This window comes from Brassica napus, chromosome A10, assembly GCF_020379485.1.
Source record: "Brassica napus cultivar Da-Ae chromosome A10, Da-Ae, whole genome shotgun sequence".
NCBI lineage: Eukaryota > Viridiplantae > Streptophyta > Magnoliopsida > Brassicales > Brassicaceae > Brassica > Brassica napus.
Genome location: NC_063443.1, coordinates 12,160,412 through 12,180,661, shown reverse-complemented (window position 1 = coordinate 12,180,661; position 20,250 = coordinate 12,160,412). Strand labels below are relative to the sequence as shown.

The following is a 20,250-nucleotide window of genomic DNA, read 5'->3' as shown; positions in this document are numbered from 1 at the left end:
GATTATTCTTCAACTTGGGCTTAGTTAAACGGTCCTGACTCCTGATGCAGTATCGTTTTTTAATGAGTGTCCTTTCTTTAACGTCGCAAAATAATTTCACAAGAAAATAATTGATTAAAAAGATGTCATGATTGACAACAACAACAACAAAGAATAAATGAGCATTTTATGGGCTCAGACGGCCCAAATAATTTTATGTGAGCATGTTTATGGGCTTGAACGGCCCAAATAGTAAGTACATCATGATACTCTTTAACTCCACCAAGTGCTTGTTGCATGCTCAGGACACATTCATCCAAACTTGAATCTGTGATCGTGGGCTGGTTTCAAAGGCGTAGTAGGTCTTGATACTTGAGCTTCTTGTTGTTGCTAGGATCAAATGAACCAATGCAGAGGTAGAGATGACTACCCAGATAACTTTTTGATAGGGATCATAAGCTTAACAGTTAACACCATTGTTATCACTTGGGATCAATAATAATGTTTCTTACGAATAAAAGGGTGGTAAATAAGATTGGATATTTTCAATAAGACAGTGTAGCTTTGAGATGGAACATAACTTAATAATCACTGATTCACTATCATTAAGTCAACGACAATCATGTTAAGTAGTAAACTCCATCATTGGAAAAGTAAGTTGTCATTCTCTCTAGTGGACAGTAATTGGTATGTTCTTCCTTTAAGTGGACACCATAGTTACACTTAAAAGAGTATTCACCAATCAGCATCTTCTCAACGGAAACAAATTATGCAAAAAATACGTGTAAGTTTTCAAAATCACAAACTTGGTATAATTCGCCATGACACAAACATTCTACAAGAGTGGATTGGTTAAAAATCATCATCTAAGATGACCAGAGGAGAGAAAGAGACTTTCCTAGAGCACACTCTTTAACTTTATCCAACACCACTTGTTGAATCTTCTTCTCTACTTCCTCCATACTATCACCTGCATCGATTATCTGCATTGCCATTTTCAAGGTTTAGAATCTAAACCTACGGAGTAAGTAGTCAAACAAAAGATAAGAGAGTCTTAATCTATTCACCTTCCATGAAGAATCACGTAGAGTTTGATAAAACTCAGAAACTTTCTTCTGAAAATCAACTCTTTCGTACCTCTCATCTCCATATCCACCTCTCTCAGCAGCTCTCTCAGGTGAGATGTCAAGGTAAAGCACTGAATCCGGAGCCAGCAACCCGACTTCCGGCGCCTTGCACCACTCGATCCCAAGACCTTTAGCTGATGAGAAAGCCACACCAGAATACGAATACCGATCAACGATAAGCGTAGTTCCTCCCTTAAGCTTCTCCTCCATCAACGACCTGCAAAACGTTCATGACATTAATAAGGTAACAGCTAAAAACAGAGGACGAAGAAAAAGATAAAGAACCTCTTCTCCCAACGGTTGGCGCTGAAAAGGAGATGAATGGTGCGATCATCTAACTGCGACTTATTAGATAGATACGCGGATATCATCTGACCGACGCTTGTCTCTCTGTCGGGAAACCTCCAGAGCTCGGTCGGATGCCCTGAACTCTCCAAGAAAGAGCGTAACTTAGCGCATTGCGTTGATTTTCCGCTGCGGTCAAGTCCTTCTACGACTATCAATGCACCTCTTGGCTTCGCACCAGCTTCGGAAAAAAAGGTTAGATTCTCCATTCGAACTGATGAACTTGAGAGATAGTTGAAGGATCTTGGTGGCAATGCTAAGGCTCTGAAACTAATAAAAAAACATATAAAGTTGAACACTTTGGAAACGAGCAGATCCGTTTCGTCAGAAATGGGAATCGAAATAGACAATTAAGAAAGAAAATGCCTTTTCGTGGTAATGGACTCACCTGGAACCAATACTTGTCCGAAACATCAACAGGAGGTTTGTCCAGGTGGTGTGAAACGTCGCCGGATTATAGCTGCTGGAGAAGAAGATCGATAAAAAAGAGTCGGAGAGTGTGAGAAGCTTAGGTTTTTGGCAGAGTCCAAGAGAGAACCCTTCAAGCGGCTCAGAGGGTTTAGTCTGACTCAAGAACCGGCCGTTGAAATCTGATTTCCGATTCATATAGGATATTGGTTTTCTGCTTAAACCTGAACCGGATTATTTACATTTCTTAATCCAGTCTGGCCTGATCTCACTCAAGCAGACCCTCTGATTAAGATACTTGATAATTGAGATATTTCTATCGCAAGTTTCAGAGTTATTTTTTGCGATATTATATGCATGTGGTAGCTTTTACATAACCAACAATGTTTAGTAGTATCTTAATTCCCTAATTATTGAATGAATTACTTAAAGTATTGTTACATTCTTGTGCAAACCTATGACCACTCGTTTGAACAGAGAATAATATGAGAGTGAAAAATAGTCTTAAAGAGAGAAATAAAAGAGTGAGAATGTCAACAAACCATGTACAAAAGAAAAAGAAAAAATCCTCTAAAGCCCTAAATTGGTCAAGGAACATCAACCTTATTCCAATTAAAACTTTACATTGAGAAAAGTTAAAAAGAAAAAGAGAAAGCAAAGGAACAAGTCAAAGACTAAATTTGTGCATCTATGTCGTCAGAATCTTACAACAATACACAATGGGGGGGGGAGAGAGCGGATTTTTGATTAGAGAAGCAACACAGACTCTGGTTTAGGCAGAGCCAGTGTCTCCATGTGTTGCTGTGACCAGTAGCCGTGAGCGTTCAAGACCCTGTTTAGAAGTTCCTGCGGCACTGGCTCTCCTCTCCTCTGCTGTGGCGATATCTTTGCCGTATGGACCAGCGTTTTCCACTTGTCCTGCACATTAAAACCAAACACTCTTGGACTCAGATTCGGATTTGAGGTTCAGCAATGTTAGTACGGTTTAGAATTAGAACAAAGTGACAAACCTTGAGATCAACGTAAGTGCGGTGGTCTGCATCTTCGAAAGCACTATGCTTAACATCTCTCCACCTGCACAATTCAACCCAAACTAATATCATTTATCTACTTCACAACCACAAATATAACAGTAATATATATATGCATGATCTGTTTTTTGTTACCTGCCAGTACCGAGTTTCTCAACTGCTTGAACAAGTGCTTCTACTTCAGTAACAGAGAAAGGTCGACGCATTCTTCGCTGTGCAGTCTGTTGCTGCTGCTGCTGCTGCTTATTAGATTTATGACGAGGCGGTTGAGGAGGAGACAGTTCGGTGAGCGCAGCATGAACCAGAGCTTTTGAATCATCTGCTGCAGTTTCCTTGTCAAACGAGCCTGATGGGAACAGTGCTAAATCAGGCTCAGTTTTGAACAACGTGTCCATGTCAGAAGTACGGCACATGGATAGTTCCTCGCAGACATGTCCCGACGGGTTGCTGAAAAAAACAAAACAAGAACTTTTAAGTCGCAAAACTTTGTTTTGAGTTTTTAAAAGATGTAAGTTGTGAATAGAGAAGTGTGAACCTAGATAAGAGATGAGGAGCTTCTGAGCTAGGTTCAAGGCTGAAATCAAGAGAGTCCAAGTGGGTGTTATCCTGAGAGATCCCAGTTTGATGAAGTGTTTTGTTATCGTCTCTGACTTTCTTCCCTTGAACCATCAGACCAACTCGGTGTCCATCACTCAATAAAGTGCTCACTGCCTCCATCACCATTCTCTAGTTAAAACAAAAAGGAGAATCAGAACATTAGAAGTGAGTTACAACAGAAATGAAAAGAAGGAGAGACCAAAGAGCTTGGTAATGATGTTACCTTCAAGGAGCCAACAGTAGCGGTTTCTGGAATCTCTACGAAAAGCTCTGGCACCCTGAATGACTTGATCCGCAGTCTCACTGAAATAAAATAAAAAGCAAAATACATTCTAACATAAGCTTCTTCATTTTCATAAGCAAGTAGAGATTCTTTTGTTACCATGAGAGTCGCTTGACACAAAGGATGCACCTGGACCTTTCATAGTAGAAACAGCTCTGCTGCCTGCAAAAGTAAATTGCCGAATCTCAATACAACCAACATAAAAGCTACAAGATGCAGACAGAGGGATTAGAACAAAAGAAAAGTCTCTTCTACCTCTTTGCATCTTAGAGCGCAGACGATAATCATCAGACACTGAGTCAGAGATGTGGTCAAAGTATTTCCTTTTCTTGATAGGATAGCTCCTCTGATGATGCAAGTAATAGTTCCTCCATGATTTTGCTTCTGCAACACCACCAAATGCAAGTAAGTAACATTTGAAAACAGACAAGAACCCTTAGGCGGGTGGGGTACTACCTGAATGTCTTGAACCTCCCTTCCAGTGCCTAGAAGCCAATATCTTCCTGATTCTTCTGTCTCCAACGCGCGGCACAGACCTAGGTGACTTTTTGGTAACACGAGGGCATATATACCCAGAAAAGTTTTCATCATCATCTCTACTAAACATATGTACATCATCCAAAGCGCCAAGAGACACACCAGCCCCCATTGAAGGCACTTTGGTCCTACTGCTACTACCACCTAAACTACCCACACCATTAGGTCTCGCATCCAGAACTACAGCACCGCCATCTACACTCGGTTTCAAATCCTGACCGGCTTGACAAGAATCAATACCACCAGAGTGGCTAAAACCCTCAGCCTCGATCTCCACTTTGCCACTGATCACAGAACTGAAACCGCAAGGGCTCATTGATGATCCCTGATAAGGATTAAACTCGGGTAAAGTTGCAGGCTTTAAGGGTTTATCTTCCACAGGGAACTCCTCTTTAACGAGACAATGGTCTTCAACCGGTTTGTCAATAGACATGTGAGAGCTTCCGGTCTCAGACAGCAAGTTTTCAGCTACGGTGGCCAATAGATCAATAGCACACGTTTTGTCATTTTCAGTTATCTCCTCCTTCTTGAAGCTGCGCTTCTTCTGGCCACAAAATGAAAAGGAAGTCAAATCAAAAACAAAGCAAAAGAAACTAAATGGTAAAAGGCTATTATTAATTACCCTAGCTGATCTGGGGGCTCGAGCATTGGCAGGGAACTGTAAAGAGAATTCTTCTACACACTTATGCGACACCATTTCTCTGAATGCATAACACAGAGTTATGTGAAATGACTTACCACACCAACCAACGAATATCCTGTAGAAAAAAAAGAGAGAGCCATAGAGTCTTAGATTAAACGATACAACGAAATTTAGAGGTTATGAAAAGACAAAACAAAAGGGGTTTTTGTCTGAATGTTTTGGGTCAAAACCGTGAAAATAGCTTAAACCCACTCTAAAACCCTAATCGACTCGTAAACCGAAACCGTCAGGAAAACCCTAAAAACCCTAACAAAATGTTCGATCAAGAACTTGGATCTCAGGATCAAAAGGGTTTAACAGATCACGTGTTCTAAATCTCAGATCGGGTTCACAGATCCACGAATTTCCCAGGAAAATTAACCCAGAAAAATTTCCTTGAAAACAAAAAGAAAAGAATTTCAAGAAATTTTCCAAGAAAACGACAGATTCAAGGAAAACTCTAAAAATCTCACCTTTAGAACCCTAATCTTGAATTTTTTAGAAGAAAAGAAAATACGGAGAATATTCCGGCGAATAAACCCGGCAATTGCGAGATCGGAAAAGGAAAAAGAGAGAAACGCAAAGGAAGGAAGGAAGGAAGGAGGGACTCACACCAAAACCCCCTTTGTCTTCTTAACACATGCGTTTTCCCGAGAAAGTGACGGAAACTCTTTTTTTTTTTTATCTTTTTTTTTACTTGTCTGAAACGCTACCCACACGATGGCGATCTTCTCACACCACAAGCAAACTCAATCTCTCTCTCTTTTCTCTCTCTCTCTCTCTCTCTCTCCGAAACGCCTAAAACCAAAAACCCTTAAGAAAAGAAAGACGACCACGTTTTTTTTTGGCTTAAACCCTTTCTTTTATGACCTCTATATATTCTGATGACTTTTTCACCGGCCTAACCGGTATTACGCGTTGTTTTTAAACCGGCTGGCTCATTCACTCGAAGACCAGGTTCCCCCCCGCCACGCTCGACATGCTTGTTGTAATCCCTCTCCAGATCTCACCACGTGGCGATGGGTGTACAGTCACATGAGTCCTGGTCTCCGCCAATGAGATGTTTACATGTCAAAACATTAACTCAGATGTATTAAAACAATTAATTTTTGATAAAAGAATATGCAATTATTAACTTGCACTTTCTTAACACAATTTATTAAAATTAATTGAATTCCATTTTTATATCCTGAAGAAATCTGAGGTTTTAATTGGAAAATTGTAATTAAAGCTTGAACTTTATACTAACTTTTTTTAATAGATTTTTTACAAGTTTAGAAGAATTTCTTTAGCTCATAGTTTAGACAAAAAGTTTTAACAATATAAAGTATATAATATTTAGGTTAGTGGAAATAGCCTGTTAGCTGTAACTATACGATATTCTGTCACGTGGCAGGTGGATCTACCACTAAACTACTTTTATTCATATTTAAAATATTAATTACCTCTAAACTGCATATATTTTTTCTTGGCCAATTTCTTATTAATTTTATTTTTTTGCACTACAGATTTTTGTGCTTCAATCGAACGGCAGAGAATCAATCTCTCATAATGTAAGGAGTCTCTGTTGCACTTTTTAGTCAGTTTGTAGAATACGAAAAGAAACTTTTCTCGAGCTGATAAATAACAAGAACCGTCGAAATTAAACTCGTAGGGAAGGATAGATAGATAACCACCGTCGAATTCACGGCATTGAAAGGTTCGGTGAGGCGATAAGAAAGGAGAAAGCTTGGGTTGCTAGTAGTCGGCTCCACAGACCTAACTGGTGGGACCACATTATATGACAGTGATTATTATCCATAGTGGCAAACATATATGATAATATTTTAATCTTAACGATACCTTCAAGATGCCATTAACCAGCTTTTAAACGTTAATTGGTCAATGTTCCCTTTGAAAAACTTAAATTTGAGCAACTTTTTGGTGAATGAATTGCTTCGGTTTACTTTAATTTTTATTTCAGGATGAAGAATGTTACATGTTTAATTAAGCTCACATAAGCCACATTTTATGGTTATTTTTGAATCTTTTTTTTACTGAACTTTTTGAATCTATTTTTGTTTTATCACATTTATATACATTATATATTATTTTGCTGGATTGTGATGTCTGTAACTTTGTAGTTTGTATGATAAGATTTCGAAACCACTCACGCTTTATCCTTCAAAAGGATAAGATGAAATAAATGATTATTTAATTGTTTTTTACTAAAATAAAGTTTAAAATAATTAAGCGCTTTATCATGTTCGATGGCCCATCTATTTAAATAATTATTCCGCGACTGTAAGGATAAATACACCAATATTTTGATTGGCTATGAGCTAAAACCGTGATACTATGCATCGATCGGAAATCCAATACTAGGATTATTATTTGGATGTACATGTACTTATCCTAATTTTCTTGATATTTTTTTTTTTGGTAAAATTTCTTGATATTTTTGATATTGGAATCTATCTAACATGATAACATCTTGGTCAAATTATGAAATAATACGAGTTATAGTAAAACTGCGCCAAACTCTTAGAAACCAAACTCGTCTGGGTTACAAAAATGTTCTGTAGAGTTTGCATGACGTGCTGAAACTTGAACACTTATTGAAAAATACATGAGATGAGACTATTATTGAGCCTAATAAGAATCTTTTCATTGCTCCTACTCTCGTATATATTATTATTATTAACTCTCGTATATTATTATTAGCCTCTTTTCTGTATATAAATAAATTTGTATCATTGTTAATTTTATATCTTCTTAACTAATTGTGTACCTGGATCCTGGTGATACTCTTCTAAACCTAAGCTTTTATCGATGGTGACTCATGACTAAAATAAAATTATGTGAATATTACAAAATAGCTGATATATGGCAGTTGAATATTGAAAAAGTGGAATCGACGCATAGCAATAATTTTATAATATAAACGATTCAAAGTTCGTAACTAGCAGCATATAGCCATATACGTAGAAAAGATCGTCTTTAAACTGTTTTATACATATATTTATGTTTATAGATGGTATTTTTTTACGTGTATAATTAAAATACAGTGAAACTCAACGAAAAAGTTGTGAATATTATAAAAAAATTGCCGTTTGCAGTTTGTGTTGTGAATTGTGTCTTTGCTTAGAGAAATTAAGACCACAAAAGTTAGGATAATTACATTTGACGTATGAAGACAAAGGGGAAAAAGTACATGAAGGTTAGAGGAAACTTTAGGAGACATGGTCGACGTAGAAGAGATGATTCACAACACTTCTATATATGTTTTATGTAACTTGACTATCAAATATGACGGCATCCTCACAAGACGGCTCATAGTAATACTTTTTCCCGCAATTAAATAGACACATGACCAGTGTCATAAATGAAAGGAAAACTCGGAAAAAAACCTTCTTTTTCTTATAACAAACACAGCACATGATGACATGATGTAGTCCATATTAATTAGTTTAAAAAAAAAATCCATATTAGTTAGTTGTGTATTCTTTGTACTAGGTGACCGGTCTCCACCATGTGCGAACATAATAAAATTCAAAATATGGAATAAATAATGTATAGTTTTAGAAATAACGGATTTTACATTATAATATCACCGCCTTTGCGAGAAAGCATCAGCCATGGAGAAAAGCTGGTACTCAATATTTGACATGGACGAGAAGGACAAATTAACTTCAGTATCAAGAGACAGTTATTGTGTGTATGTATAATTGCAACGTCCCAAAATAATTTGTGTGTTTAAGAAGAAAATTTCAAGAGGGATTTTATATTGTAATAAGGTAAGTCATTACAAACGAATTAAGAATTTAGAAACATTAAGGTAAATTGGCATTTAAAATTTCAATAAATGTGATAATAAGGGCAATAAATGTTTAAAATAAATAAGGTAATTTACATTTAAACTATTCATAAGTTACTTTGCAACTTGCACATGTCAAATCAGAAAACGGCATGTGCAATAAGAAAAGAGCTGAAGAAAAAAAATGATGATATATCTCACCGTCCCAAAGAACATATAGAACCTCTTATAATAATTTAAAACATCTGATAAGCCAATATAAATAATTTTATAAATTTATTTATAATTTAATAAATAATTTATAAAGCATGCATGAAATTTGTTAGACATTAATAGTTATTATGATACTTTATATACAAATATAAGGCTTTATATACGTATATAAAATCATTATATCAATTCAAATAATCATTTTTGTTTCTTGTCCCCTAGACTATATTTGCGAAGTGATTTATACACATGTTGTCACTACAATCATTTTTGCTGAAAAAAAGATGACATGACACTTGAAATAGATGACATGGTTTTAGAAAATAGTGACATGACATCATATTAATTGTGAGATGTAAAATTTTCTTATAAAAATTTAATTTTTTTTGTAGGGATTTTAAATATGGTAAAAAAAATAACTCTTATATCATCATTAATGTCAATTTTCCATATAAATATTTGTTTATCGTAAACTATTAACTATATTAATAATTCATATATCACAATTAAAATAATAGTATATATGTATATATATGTATCTCACATTAATAAAAATAAACTAAATAAAGTAACACTAATCCAAAAAAATATTGATAGTTAAATATTTAAACATTATTTAAATTTATTTTTCATCTTCATCATTTAAATTAACAAAAAGATTTTTCAGTTTAACTAAAACAAACAAAGTCTCAAAGAATGAAAGATCATAATAACAAATTTGTATTACTATTTCAGATTTGTATTACACAGTTAGAATCTCAAATTTATATTAAAAATTACTATTTCTGCGCATGGCGTAGGAAAACTCCTAGTTTTATGTAATTTATAAATATATAAAAAATTTGATCACATTATTACTTTTTCATAGTTTCAACAATTAGTTACCATAAATAATTATTTCTAAAATTATGTAGATTATTTGCAAAGTGGTAATTGAATTATCATTTCTTTTTAGATATAATTATAATAAAAAAATTTAAAAATCACCAGCCAATCAAATTATAACAATTTGAAGAGTTCATTTATGATCGACACGTAATAAAAAATCACTTATGTGACTTCTCAATCAATATGTAGTAGGTTTATATTTTTATAAATAATTTATAACATTTTATAAATTATTTTAAAATTCTGATAAATTTATTCTTTAAACAACGATAAATAATTTAAAAATAATATTAATAAACATGTTTGGATTTTGTTATATTTAAAATAGTTATTATATAATTATATTCGAATACAATTCATCAAGTAGAGTATAAAAATATTATAATTATCTTATATAAAATTTCGTTCATTATATTTTATAGTTTATAAATATTGAAAGTAATAAATAAAATATTATTAATCTTTCTATAATTTCGAGAATTAGTTTCCATAAACTATTATTTGTAATATTATTTAGATTATATGGCAAGTAATGTTAAATGATTTTAGACTTACCTTAAATTTTTAGATCTAAATTAAATAAACAAAAATTAAGAACAATCGACTAATCAAATTAGAACAATTTCTTGAAACTTCACCTATGAGCGACACGTCACCAGAAATCACTAAAGTGACTTCTCTTTCAAAATATGGAATAAATAGTGTATAGTTTTAGTGTGGGTTATTGGTTGGTGTATTTTGATGGATTTGAAAATCTAAACTAAATTTAGTGTTATTGGTTCTATGATTTTAAAATATGTATTGAAATCATGTGTTATTCGTTTAATGATTCATAAATTCTAATTCAAATCAAGTGTTATTCGTTTAATGATTCATAAATTCTAATTCAAATCAAGTGTTATTCAATCATACGTATTTACTAATAGATTTGATTTCATAATGTATTTGAATGGATTTGCATGGATTTCTTTGTGAAAAATACAAAGGTCCAAATCCGAAAAAAAATCTCCGGATTTGTAAATATTAATCCGAAAAAATTTGAAAACTTGTATATTTTATTTGGATTTATAAATACTATATGGATTTCGAAATCAATAAAAATATATAAACCAATAACACCTCCTTAGAACTAACATATTTTATATTATCATTAATTAGAATTGTATTGTATATGTGTTGTAATTCTTTATTTTAGGTGAATAACTGGACGACCTTCGCATCGCCCTCGGTTAGTTTCCCTTCAAATTGTTTGATGAGCTGTTCACCAACTGGAGCATGAATTCTTGTCCCCTACACGAAGATGAGATAAAGTTATATGAGTTGGATTGAAAATAAAAGACTAAAGACGATTATGAGTTGTAAAAAATATAGTAATCTACTTACTTCTTTATCAACGAAAACCATTTCGATGGTGTTTCCGGAATCTTTGTTGTAATTTCCCCACAAGCGAAGAATCCTAACCTCAATACGCCATGTATCTTTACATGGTTTTAATTGCCTGATAAAAGACACTCGGTTTTTGGGAGCTTGAACCATTGCCATACTGTTTTTAAAAATTTGATATCTTCACAACACTGTATTGTATTGTATTGTATGTAAGACCTTGAGAGTATCTTTATATATAGTCGACTTTTCATAATAAATGACGTTTGAATATTTATTTTCCGCAATAAATATTGAAATAGATTAAAGAAAGATATTAACTCTACATTGTCATAAGCTAGTTTGCATTTAATATATAAGAACTTGCGCAAGTAATGCATATTTAAAATAAGATAAGTCATTAAAAATGAATTAACAATTTAAAAAGATTTAAAAGTCGAATTAATGTGATACTAACTTGCGCAAGAAATGCTTATTCTCAATAAGACAACTTTATATTGTCGATCTTTCAAAAATAAATGACGTTGCTATATTTATTTTTCACAATAAATAGTGACATAGATTAAAGAAAGTTATCCCCCTATTAACTATTTCACCGGAGATTTTATATTGTAATAAGGTAAGTCATTACAAACGAATTAATAATTTAGAAACATTAAGATAAATTGGCATTTAAAATTTCAATAAATGTGATAATAACTTGGGCAATAAATATTTAAAATAAATAAGGTAACTTACATTTAAACTATTCATAAGTTACTTTGCAACTTGCGCAAGAAAAAAAAATTATTCATAAGTTACTTTGCAAAATAAATAAGGTAACTTACATTTAAACTATTCATAAGTTATTTTAAAATTCTGATAAATTTATTCTTTAAAGAACGATAAATAATTTAAAAATAATATTAATAAACATGTTTGGATTTTGTTATATTTAAAATAGTTATTATATAATTATATTCGAATACAATTCATCAAGTAGAGTATAAAACTATTATAATTATCTTATATAAAATTTTGTTCATTATATTTTATAGTTTATAAATATTGAAAGTAATAAATAAAGCATTATTAATCTTTATATAATTTCAAGAATTAGTTTCCATAAATTGTTATTTGTAATATTTTTTACATTATATGCCAAGTGATGTTAAATGATTTTAGATTTACCTTAAATTTTTAAATCTAAATTAAGTTAATTTTAATTATTATCCCCATAGCTATATATGAGCTTAACGAAATCGACAATAGTTTTGGGTCTGTCTACATAAACGATTGATTGAAAATAAAGAAAAAAAAATTCTAAAAAATCGACCAATAGAATTATAACAATTTTTCTGAGAAGCTCTATATAAGTGCCACGTCAGCAGAAATCACTAAAGTGACTTCTCTTTTAATGTATAGGAGGATGTTAATTGATAAGAGAAACGAGAGAACGAATCTCTTTCTCAAACGTCCAAGGCTTCATAGTTGATGTTTTTCTACTAAAGCTATTTATTCGTCTATAATATATTAACTACATCATCAAATGATGTTTATTCCATCTATATGTACTTAGTGAAAGCATTCCACTAGTCAACAGTCAATTCAATACGTTGAATTCGTTACAAAATCGCATTTAAAGTCTAATATCACGAAGCTTCCACTAAACTTGATCTACCGGAGGAGACTAAAGCCATCTCTATCTTTTTAATGTATTGATAATGTTTTGGAACATTTATATTAATTTAAATTCGATCATCAAATGTTTCAAAGACACCTCCAAATGATGTTTTTGTAAGAGAGTTTTGTATAAAATCTAATTAGTATGACGCCTTTTACGAGATAAGTATAGTAATCTGTTCGAAATGGAACCTTAAACGGAACAGAGGACTTACATATCTCTAAAACGTAGAAGCATACAATCATTTACTTTTGAATCGAGATGGAAACAAAGATACAATAAGACATAATCAAACCTTTTTCCCCCAGGAACAAGTATTGAACCAACACCATTGAGTATGTCGATGTCATATATTTAAATTATTATGAAACGTTGCCTCATTCGGTTGATACATTACCATATTGCCAGGGATTAAACTCGATCGATTTGAGGTCCACTTCATCGGAGGCACCGCTAGAGCTCGCTGCTGCATCTCGGTGTTCAGTGTACTTCCCGTTGTATTGGTATATTTCAGTATCTCCCCACGGCGTAGATGTGATCTCATCCGTTAGATCGAACCACCTTGGAGTGAACTTCTGGTTCTTAGTCTCTCGTGTCTTATTTTCGGCCCTTTGCCTCTCCTCAAGGCTGAGATTAAAAAAAAAAAAAATGACACCGCGAAGAACCTCGTATGCAGAGCATAACTGTGTGTTCATGCTCTAACAAGGATTCATTGATGATATTTATACAAAAACCAATTCTCAAAGTATCTTTAGAAAGGTCAGCCTGTTCAAGGGCATATCTAACAGGACGGAGACGTGAGTCTGAAGCCAAGAGCTTAGAAGGAGCTGTGTCGAAGCTGTTTATCTTGTGACCAAAGTGCGTGTACTGAAATTTGTCATTCTTGGGAACATCAGCCACATGCCACACCTGAAGGATTCAACACAAAACAAAACAAAAAAAGGCATAAGAAAATACTATCAGGTACTATGTGGTAAAAGGGAAACGAAGGAAACTTCTTGCTGCATAAAAACCCAAGTTCGTCCAAATATCAGGTTGTGAACCTTAGTGAGAGGCGGTACCAAATCCACAGCATTTTTTTTGACGATATATAAGCTGCATGAGCTTAAACAGAATACTATGCAGAAAGAAGTTTCCTTCTTGATTAAGAGAGCCTCTAACAAAGAGAGAGAAGAGGATCATAAATAGTAACAAAATTACCTGCCAACAGGGTAAACATCAACAGAATTACCCAAAAGCTTAGTTTTCAACTTGGAGGTGCGTCATAAGTGAAGTGCTCGTTCTCGGCGTGACCAGCACTCATTGGGGGATGATGGCTAACCTGAAATAAAACACAAATTAACTTATATTATAACTGAGTCAAGATGGACACCTTTAATTAGTTGCAAACTAACTGATAGCAATGAAGTGAATAGATGATGCACCTGCTCAGAAAGAAATGAAATATATTAATTCGTGGCTACTTTTGTCACACATTGTTCAGCAATTTTGAATATGAAAGGCTATATTCATGTCACATGCTCTCCTTTGCGTTGGTACCATATTTTCATAACATGTAAGGTTTTCATTGCCAAGTCTGTTTAGGATATTTTTTTTTATTATTGTACATTTATTAGGTCTGGACTTGCTCTTCCTTTAGGGAGGAATGGTGTTCAACCACCATAGAACACTGAGCAAATGACTTGTGAGGTTACAACATTCGAGGAGTCTAGGACGAGGATTCAACTGCCCATATGTTTCGAAGAGAAATGCTTCATGAGTCACTTCTCATGAGGTTTCCTATAACCTTTCCTTCTCAGATTTGTGTGTGTTTCATCTTCCTATCTTTAGAAAATTCAAGTTCTAATCGGTTTGTCATCATCATCTTAAGGGAATAAAAATTTAGAAATTGTGAACGCAATGAACATGACTGGTCACAGCAAGAAACACAAAAGCAGGACACACACATAACAATAGTCTCAACTTAAAACACACAACTAGTAGTTCAAAAATCATAAGGTCTCCAACAGACAGGACATATATGAAAAACGTACGTAGTAGATAATAATCTACTTAAGAGTGATGATGATTGATTACTCATTGTGGTGAAACACGCACTTTGAGAACACCAAACTCTGCATCCCAAGCGATGTTGTGGCTCAAAAGCGGAATCCCATAGGAACAGCATTGAACATTGCTGACGGCTCCAAGGAAAATACGGCAACTCTCATCGTGCTCATGCACACCTCCTTGTTCTCACCATAGAACTTGATCTCGTTCTCGTTGGGAATCACGAACATGTCATCGCCGCAAACACCAGGCATATCCACCGAGAAGTGATAACATCCATCAGACGTTCGGTGGGAAGCCAACGTGTCCTTGCGACCTTTCACCACAAAGGGATGACCCTCCACTTCAACACAGTTAAATGAATTCACATCGTATCTCCCAGATTTGCCTACAAACAACAACAAACGAAGAGTAATATTATAATAATGGATAATAATACACAAAAAGGTGTGATTTTGAAGGGGTTCGAACCTGTGTTAAGAGGCAGAAAGTGAGTACATTTCTTGTCATGGTCCTTCACTTTGACCCTTGCGAGAATCATCCTCAAGACTCCATCTTTCATCTTGGCCTCCACGCCGGTGATCTCGCAGCAGTCGCAGCCCAGACCAGCTGTCCCGGAGTACTCGCGCACGTCGTCAGCCTTGTAGCCGTCGCGGAGGGTTTCTTCGCCGGAGAAAAAGACAACCTTTTGTCTCACGGCGTCGACTCTGTAGCGGATGGCGTCGTCTGGAACGCCGGGCAAGTCGACGCGGACGTAGAGGTTGTCGTTGTGAAGGACCTTGATTTCCATGAAACCCTTGGGACCGTATCTCTGGTACGGGTTGTTGGTCGCGTGCAACCTCCCTGGAGAACGTAGACAGAGAGAGTCAAAGAAAGTAGGAAACTTTATTCTTCATGGAGGAGAGCTATGTAACAAGGAGAGTACTAAGACTAAGATCAATAAAGAATGAAACTTTATTTCCATGAAAAGATTAAATCTTTGCAACAAGTTTTCATGTTAAGAGACGTTTCATTTGCTTATAACTTCGAAACATGAACAAATGTTATAAGGGAGACTAAATGGAAGAGACAAGGAAAAAGAAAGAAAGAGACAGACCAGGGATGTAAGGAATCCTCGACATGTCAATGCATGTAGCCATCTCTCGTTCTTCTTCTTCTTCTTCTTCTTTCTCTGTGTTTTCTCTCTCTCTCTCGGTTGCGTAGAAATGGATTATGATTCCGCTTGCTTAATGTTACTTCTATCTTTTAAACATTTTAACCACTGTATTTACAAAAAAAGAAAACATATTTTAACCCCGGTTAAAAGATCTGCCTTCCTTCTCTGAATTGTACGATAGCTGTCCAGCTCTTTTATTGCCTATAGCTCTCCTTCGATATCTTTTTGAATGCGACAAAATAGAGAAATGAGGCAACCTCGTCTCTCACTCTTTAATGCATGCAAGAAGTCGCTGACGTCAATGATTCCTAAAACAGAGCTGTCAAACTTTTTTTTTACTCCCTTCTTATCTACTTTTCACAGACGACAAACAAAAAGTTAACAATGCACCTTTGGGTGTTGAAGCGTTGATCCGGTCTATCATTCTTATCTTTAGGAGATTAACGCTTGTGGGTTTGTTTGTTCTTGTTTCGATTTGGTCATTTGGTGGCTGTGAAATGCTTTCGTCTCACGGGGTCAATTTAGGTGGTTAAGAACCGGCTTCTTCTGGGTCGTAGGAGAAGTTTGTGTTCATTGGGATGAAAATCACAACAAAGATATAGATTGGGTAGTGTAGGATCCAATTAGTGATCCTCGGTGTTACTAAATCTCTTTGTTGTAAGTATGGCTTAAGCACTCTTGTGGTGTTAAATCTTGTATCCCTTGTTGGTTAATATCAAGTTGATGTTGAGTAAAAAAAAAAAAAAAAGGAAAAAGTTAACAATGCAATGCAACGTCTCCTTTCCTTGTTTTTTGAATCTAACTTTCTCTCTTGTAACAACCGTTTTTAGATGTTTTTTTTATGAGTTGTTGAACACTCAAAAAAGATGTTTTGCATGGTTTCTTGGTATTATTAGAGTTTTATTAATTTCATCTGACCACAATTTAAAGTTTATTGTTTTAAGACATGTTTTTGGTGACATTTACGTAGAAGAAATTGAAAAAACACAATTACTTAAATTGAACAAAGAGAAGACCATATATCTCTAAAACGTATAAGCATGACAAACACAATTACTTTTGAATCGAGATGGAAACAAAGATACAATAAGACATAAACACAATCTTATGTTTAACCACTCAAACTACGTAAGCAACACTTTTTCACCCTGGAACAAAAGTATAAAACAACTTTGAACTCATCTTCAAGAGTCCCATGAACCACACCATTGAGTATGTCGACGTCATATATTAAAATAATGAGACGTTGCCTCATTCGGTTGATACATTACCATATTGCCATGGATTAAACTCGATCGATTTGAGGTCGTCTGCATTGGAAGCCCCGCTCGAGCTCGCTGCTGCATCTCGGTGTTCATTGTACTTCCCATTGTATTGGTATATTTCAATATCTCCCCATGGAGTAGATGTGATCTCATCCGTTAGATCGAACCATCTTGGTGTGAACTTCTGTCCCTTTGTCTCTCGTGTCCTCTTTTCGGCTCTTTGTCTCTCCTCAAGGCTGAGATAGAAAAAATACACCACGAAGAACATCGTAAGCAGAGCATAAGTATGTTTCTTTGTGTGCTCTAACAAGGATTTAAACAAATTCTATCTCAAAGTATCTTTCGAATAAAAAAACTTAAAAGACTTGAACTTTCTGACAAACAAGCTGAATAGAAAAGAATAACCTGTGCTTCTCGGAACCAGCTTTAGAAAGGTCACCCTGTTCAAGGGCATATCTATCAGGACGAAGACGTGAGTCTGAAGCCAAGAGCGTAGCGGGAGCTGTGTCGAAGCTGTTTATCTTGTGAGCAAAGTGGGTGTACTGAAACTTGTCATTCTTGGGAACATCAGCCACATGCCACACCTGAAGGATGCAACACAACACAAAACAAAACAAAAAAGGCATAAGAAAATACTAAAGGGCGAAACAATGTGGTAAAAAGGAAAACAAACAGGAGACCTCTTTAAGCTCTGTCCCTGGAAGAGGTTCACCCTCAGCATCACAAGGTTGGTAGCTGATTTTCTCATTCCATTTTCCTGTCATCATGATTTTAGGTTCTTCGTCTGCGCTGTAAACGTATCCATCCACTTCATAGCGACCAGAACTGAGATCAAAGGAAGTATACACTTTTATCAATAAACATGTCAGGATCACATGAACAGATCATCACAAAACAATAAGAGTATATGTGGTTGTCAATTTACCCGAACCAACCACATGGCTGGAAATAAAGAACAACTTTGTCTCCAGTGGTTATATTTGTCATGACCATTTCTCCGGGTGAGTCAACCCACGTTCGTCCAAATATCAGGTTGTGAACCTTAGTGAGAGGCGGAACCAGATCAAGAACCACGCCATCTTTTTTGAGGGTTACACGCGTTCTGCAAGACGATAGATAGGCTTCATCATGAGCTTAGGTGAAAACATAAACAGAATATTGATGAAGAGAGAGCCAAGCGGATCATAAATAGTAACAAAATTACCTGCCAACAGGGTAGACATCAACAGAGTTACCCAAAAGCTTAGTTTTCAACTTTGAGGTGACGTCGTAAGTGAAGTGCTCGTTCTCGGCATGACCTGCACTCATTGGGGGATGATGGCTAACCTGAAATAATATATAATAACTATATGTCAAGATAGACAACTTAATAGCAAAATAGCTGTATCCTGATAACAATGAAGTGAATAGATGATGCACCTGCTCAGAAAGAAATGAAATGCCACCATGGTTGGCCATCTCATATGTCTCTCCAAGAATAGGATTGAATGGCTTCCACGTTCGTTGGTACGCGAAGTAAACAGATATAGCCCATGATGCTGAACACAGAAAAAGAAGTTTTAACAAAGTAGGAAGTGAAAACATGATGTAGAGTATATATAGACTTACAAGCATATACTAAACGCAAGTAAGGATCCTCGCATTCATCAGCTTGATCCAGCAAGTATGAATATTCCATTAACTGCAAGAAATGTTTATAGAAATCTTAAATCTTTCTAAAAAATAACAAAATCTAAGAATAAGATAGAAGACTAATAACCTCAGCCATCTTCTGGAGCATAGTCATTGGCTCAAAAATAATAACAGGAAGTGTGACCATTGAGGTAATATCTGAACCTATATACTTCTGCATCATCTTCCAGTAACTATCACGTTCCTGTTAATCACAAAAACATAAGTTTCCGTAAAACGCAAAACAGAGAAACTTAAGGAAAAGTATAAGTAGTAGTAAACCTCGTCTTTCCACCTTCCTCTCTGAGCTTCCTCTTCTGCATCTTCCTTACCACCATCTGGATTGATAACCTCAACTCCTTCATAAGCAAGCAACCTGAAAAATAAATCGTATCGAAACAACAGCCCATTAGCCAAAAAAAAAAAAACAACTTGAATTGAACACTCAATCAATCAGAAGGATCTATAACACACATATAATTCACTTATGAGAGTGAAACGAACATGCAGAAAAATTTCAGACAACTTGATCTGTTTTGTTGACTTGTGAAGGAATTAATTATAGTATCATATCCCACCCATGTTTTGTAATAAATACAACTAAAAACAAAACAAAACACCTGAAGGATCAAATATAGTAATAGCAGACAATATAAGGTGTAGCCATATCAATCATCAGATAAGGTTTCTATGAAGACACAGAGGAAACAGACCCGTTGACGGATCTGGACATAGCGCTGCCGAACATGGAGAAGCCGGATGTCATGGCGGCGAAGAAACCCTTGCTCTCGTTCTTCTTTGGACTCCCCATCTTTTTTTTTTCAAAATCCGATCTCTGACTTGTGTGATTTCCAGAGAATTCGATGAATAAAAAAGAAGCTTTGGACAAGCTTTACAGGAAGGGAGAGACTTAAAAAAAATAAAAGGAAGGAGAAACGGGTTTGATCTGTAATTTACGTAAATATTGGGGACTTGATATTGTAAATTCTTTTTAGAAAAAAAAAGATATTGTAAATTCTTGGGAGTAAATTAACTTCCTGGCTTAAGACTTAAGTCTTATTAATTAGGGGGAGCGAATGGTAATTATTTTATTTTCTTAAGCTTGCCAATGGATAAACCTTTTCTTATGTTGGTCACTAATATTGGGATCATTGAGTTAAATTAGAATTATCCTAGTCGC

At 34.9% G+C, this 20,250-nt stretch overlaps 3 protein-coding genes and 1 pseudogene across 7 annotated transcripts; all 4 read right to left on the bottom strand.

Annotated features, from left to right (window-relative positions):
• Nucleotides 1–758: 758 nt before the first annotated feature.
• LOC106420380 (thymidylate kinase-like) lies at nt 759–2,072 on the bottom strand. 2 transcript variants are annotated; one of them, XM_048743000.1, is made up of 4 exons: nt 1,840–2,072; nt 1,392–1,721; nt 1,047–1,323; nt 759–962 (listed from the first exon to the last, which is right to left on the bottom strand). In XM_048743000.1, the coding sequence occupies exons 1-4, from the start codon at nt 2,055–2,057 to the stop codon at nt 846–848; spliced, it is 942 nt and encodes a 313-aa protein (XP_048598957.1). In that variant the 5' UTR covers nt 2,058–2,072; the 3' UTR covers nt 759–845. The 2 variants fall into 2 exon arrangements, with proteins under 2 accessions (XP_048598957.1, XP_048598958.1); XM_048743001.1 differs by having other exon boundaries at nt 1,392–1,715.
• Nucleotides 2,073–2,345: 273 nt separating this feature from the next.
• On the bottom strand, nt 2,346–5,985 carry LOC106420527 (telomere repeat-binding protein 1-like). 4 transcript variants are annotated; one of them, XM_013861373.3, is made up of 10 exons: nt 5,463–5,985; nt 4,930–5,065; nt 4,227–4,851; nt 4,026–4,154; nt 3,870–3,932; nt 3,711–3,790; nt 3,426–3,616; nt 3,026–3,337; nt 2,870–2,933; nt 2,346–2,777 (listed from the first exon to the last, which is right to left on the bottom strand). In XM_013861373.3, exons 2-10 carry the CDS (start codon nt 5,002–5,004, stop codon nt 2,607–2,609), a joined length of 1,710 nt encoding a protein of 569 aa, XP_013716827.2. In that variant the 5' UTR covers nt 5,005–5,065; nt 5,463–5,985; the 3' UTR covers nt 2,346–2,606. The 4 variants fall into 4 exon arrangements, with proteins under 4 accessions (XP_013716827.2, XP_048598956.1, XP_013716826.2 ...); XM_048742999.1 differs by having other exon boundaries at nt 4,227–4,848; XM_013861372.3 differs by having other exon boundaries at nt 5,602–5,985.
• An 8,853-nt stretch (nt 5,986–14,838) lies between these two features.
• LOC106420489 lies at nt 14,839–16,335 on the bottom strand (annotated as a pseudogene).
• Nucleotides 16,336–17,110: 775 nt separating this feature from the next.
• Nucleotides 17,111–20,020, bottom strand: LOC106420488 (oxysterol-binding protein-related protein 3C). The gene is made up of 10 exons (XM_013861329.3): nt 19,784–20,020; nt 19,353–19,446; nt 19,159–19,275; nt 19,008–19,080; nt 18,819–18,937; nt 18,604–18,725; nt 18,325–18,501; nt 18,080–18,224; nt 17,805–17,983; nt 17,111–17,635 (listed from the first exon to the last, which is right to left on the bottom strand). Exons 1-10 carry the CDS (start codon nt 19,879–19,881, stop codon nt 17,386–17,388), a joined length of 1,374 nt encoding a protein of 457 aa, XP_013716783.2. The 5' UTR covers nt 19,882–20,020; the 3' UTR covers nt 17,111–17,385.
• Nucleotides 20,021–20,250: the final 230 nt, after the last annotated feature.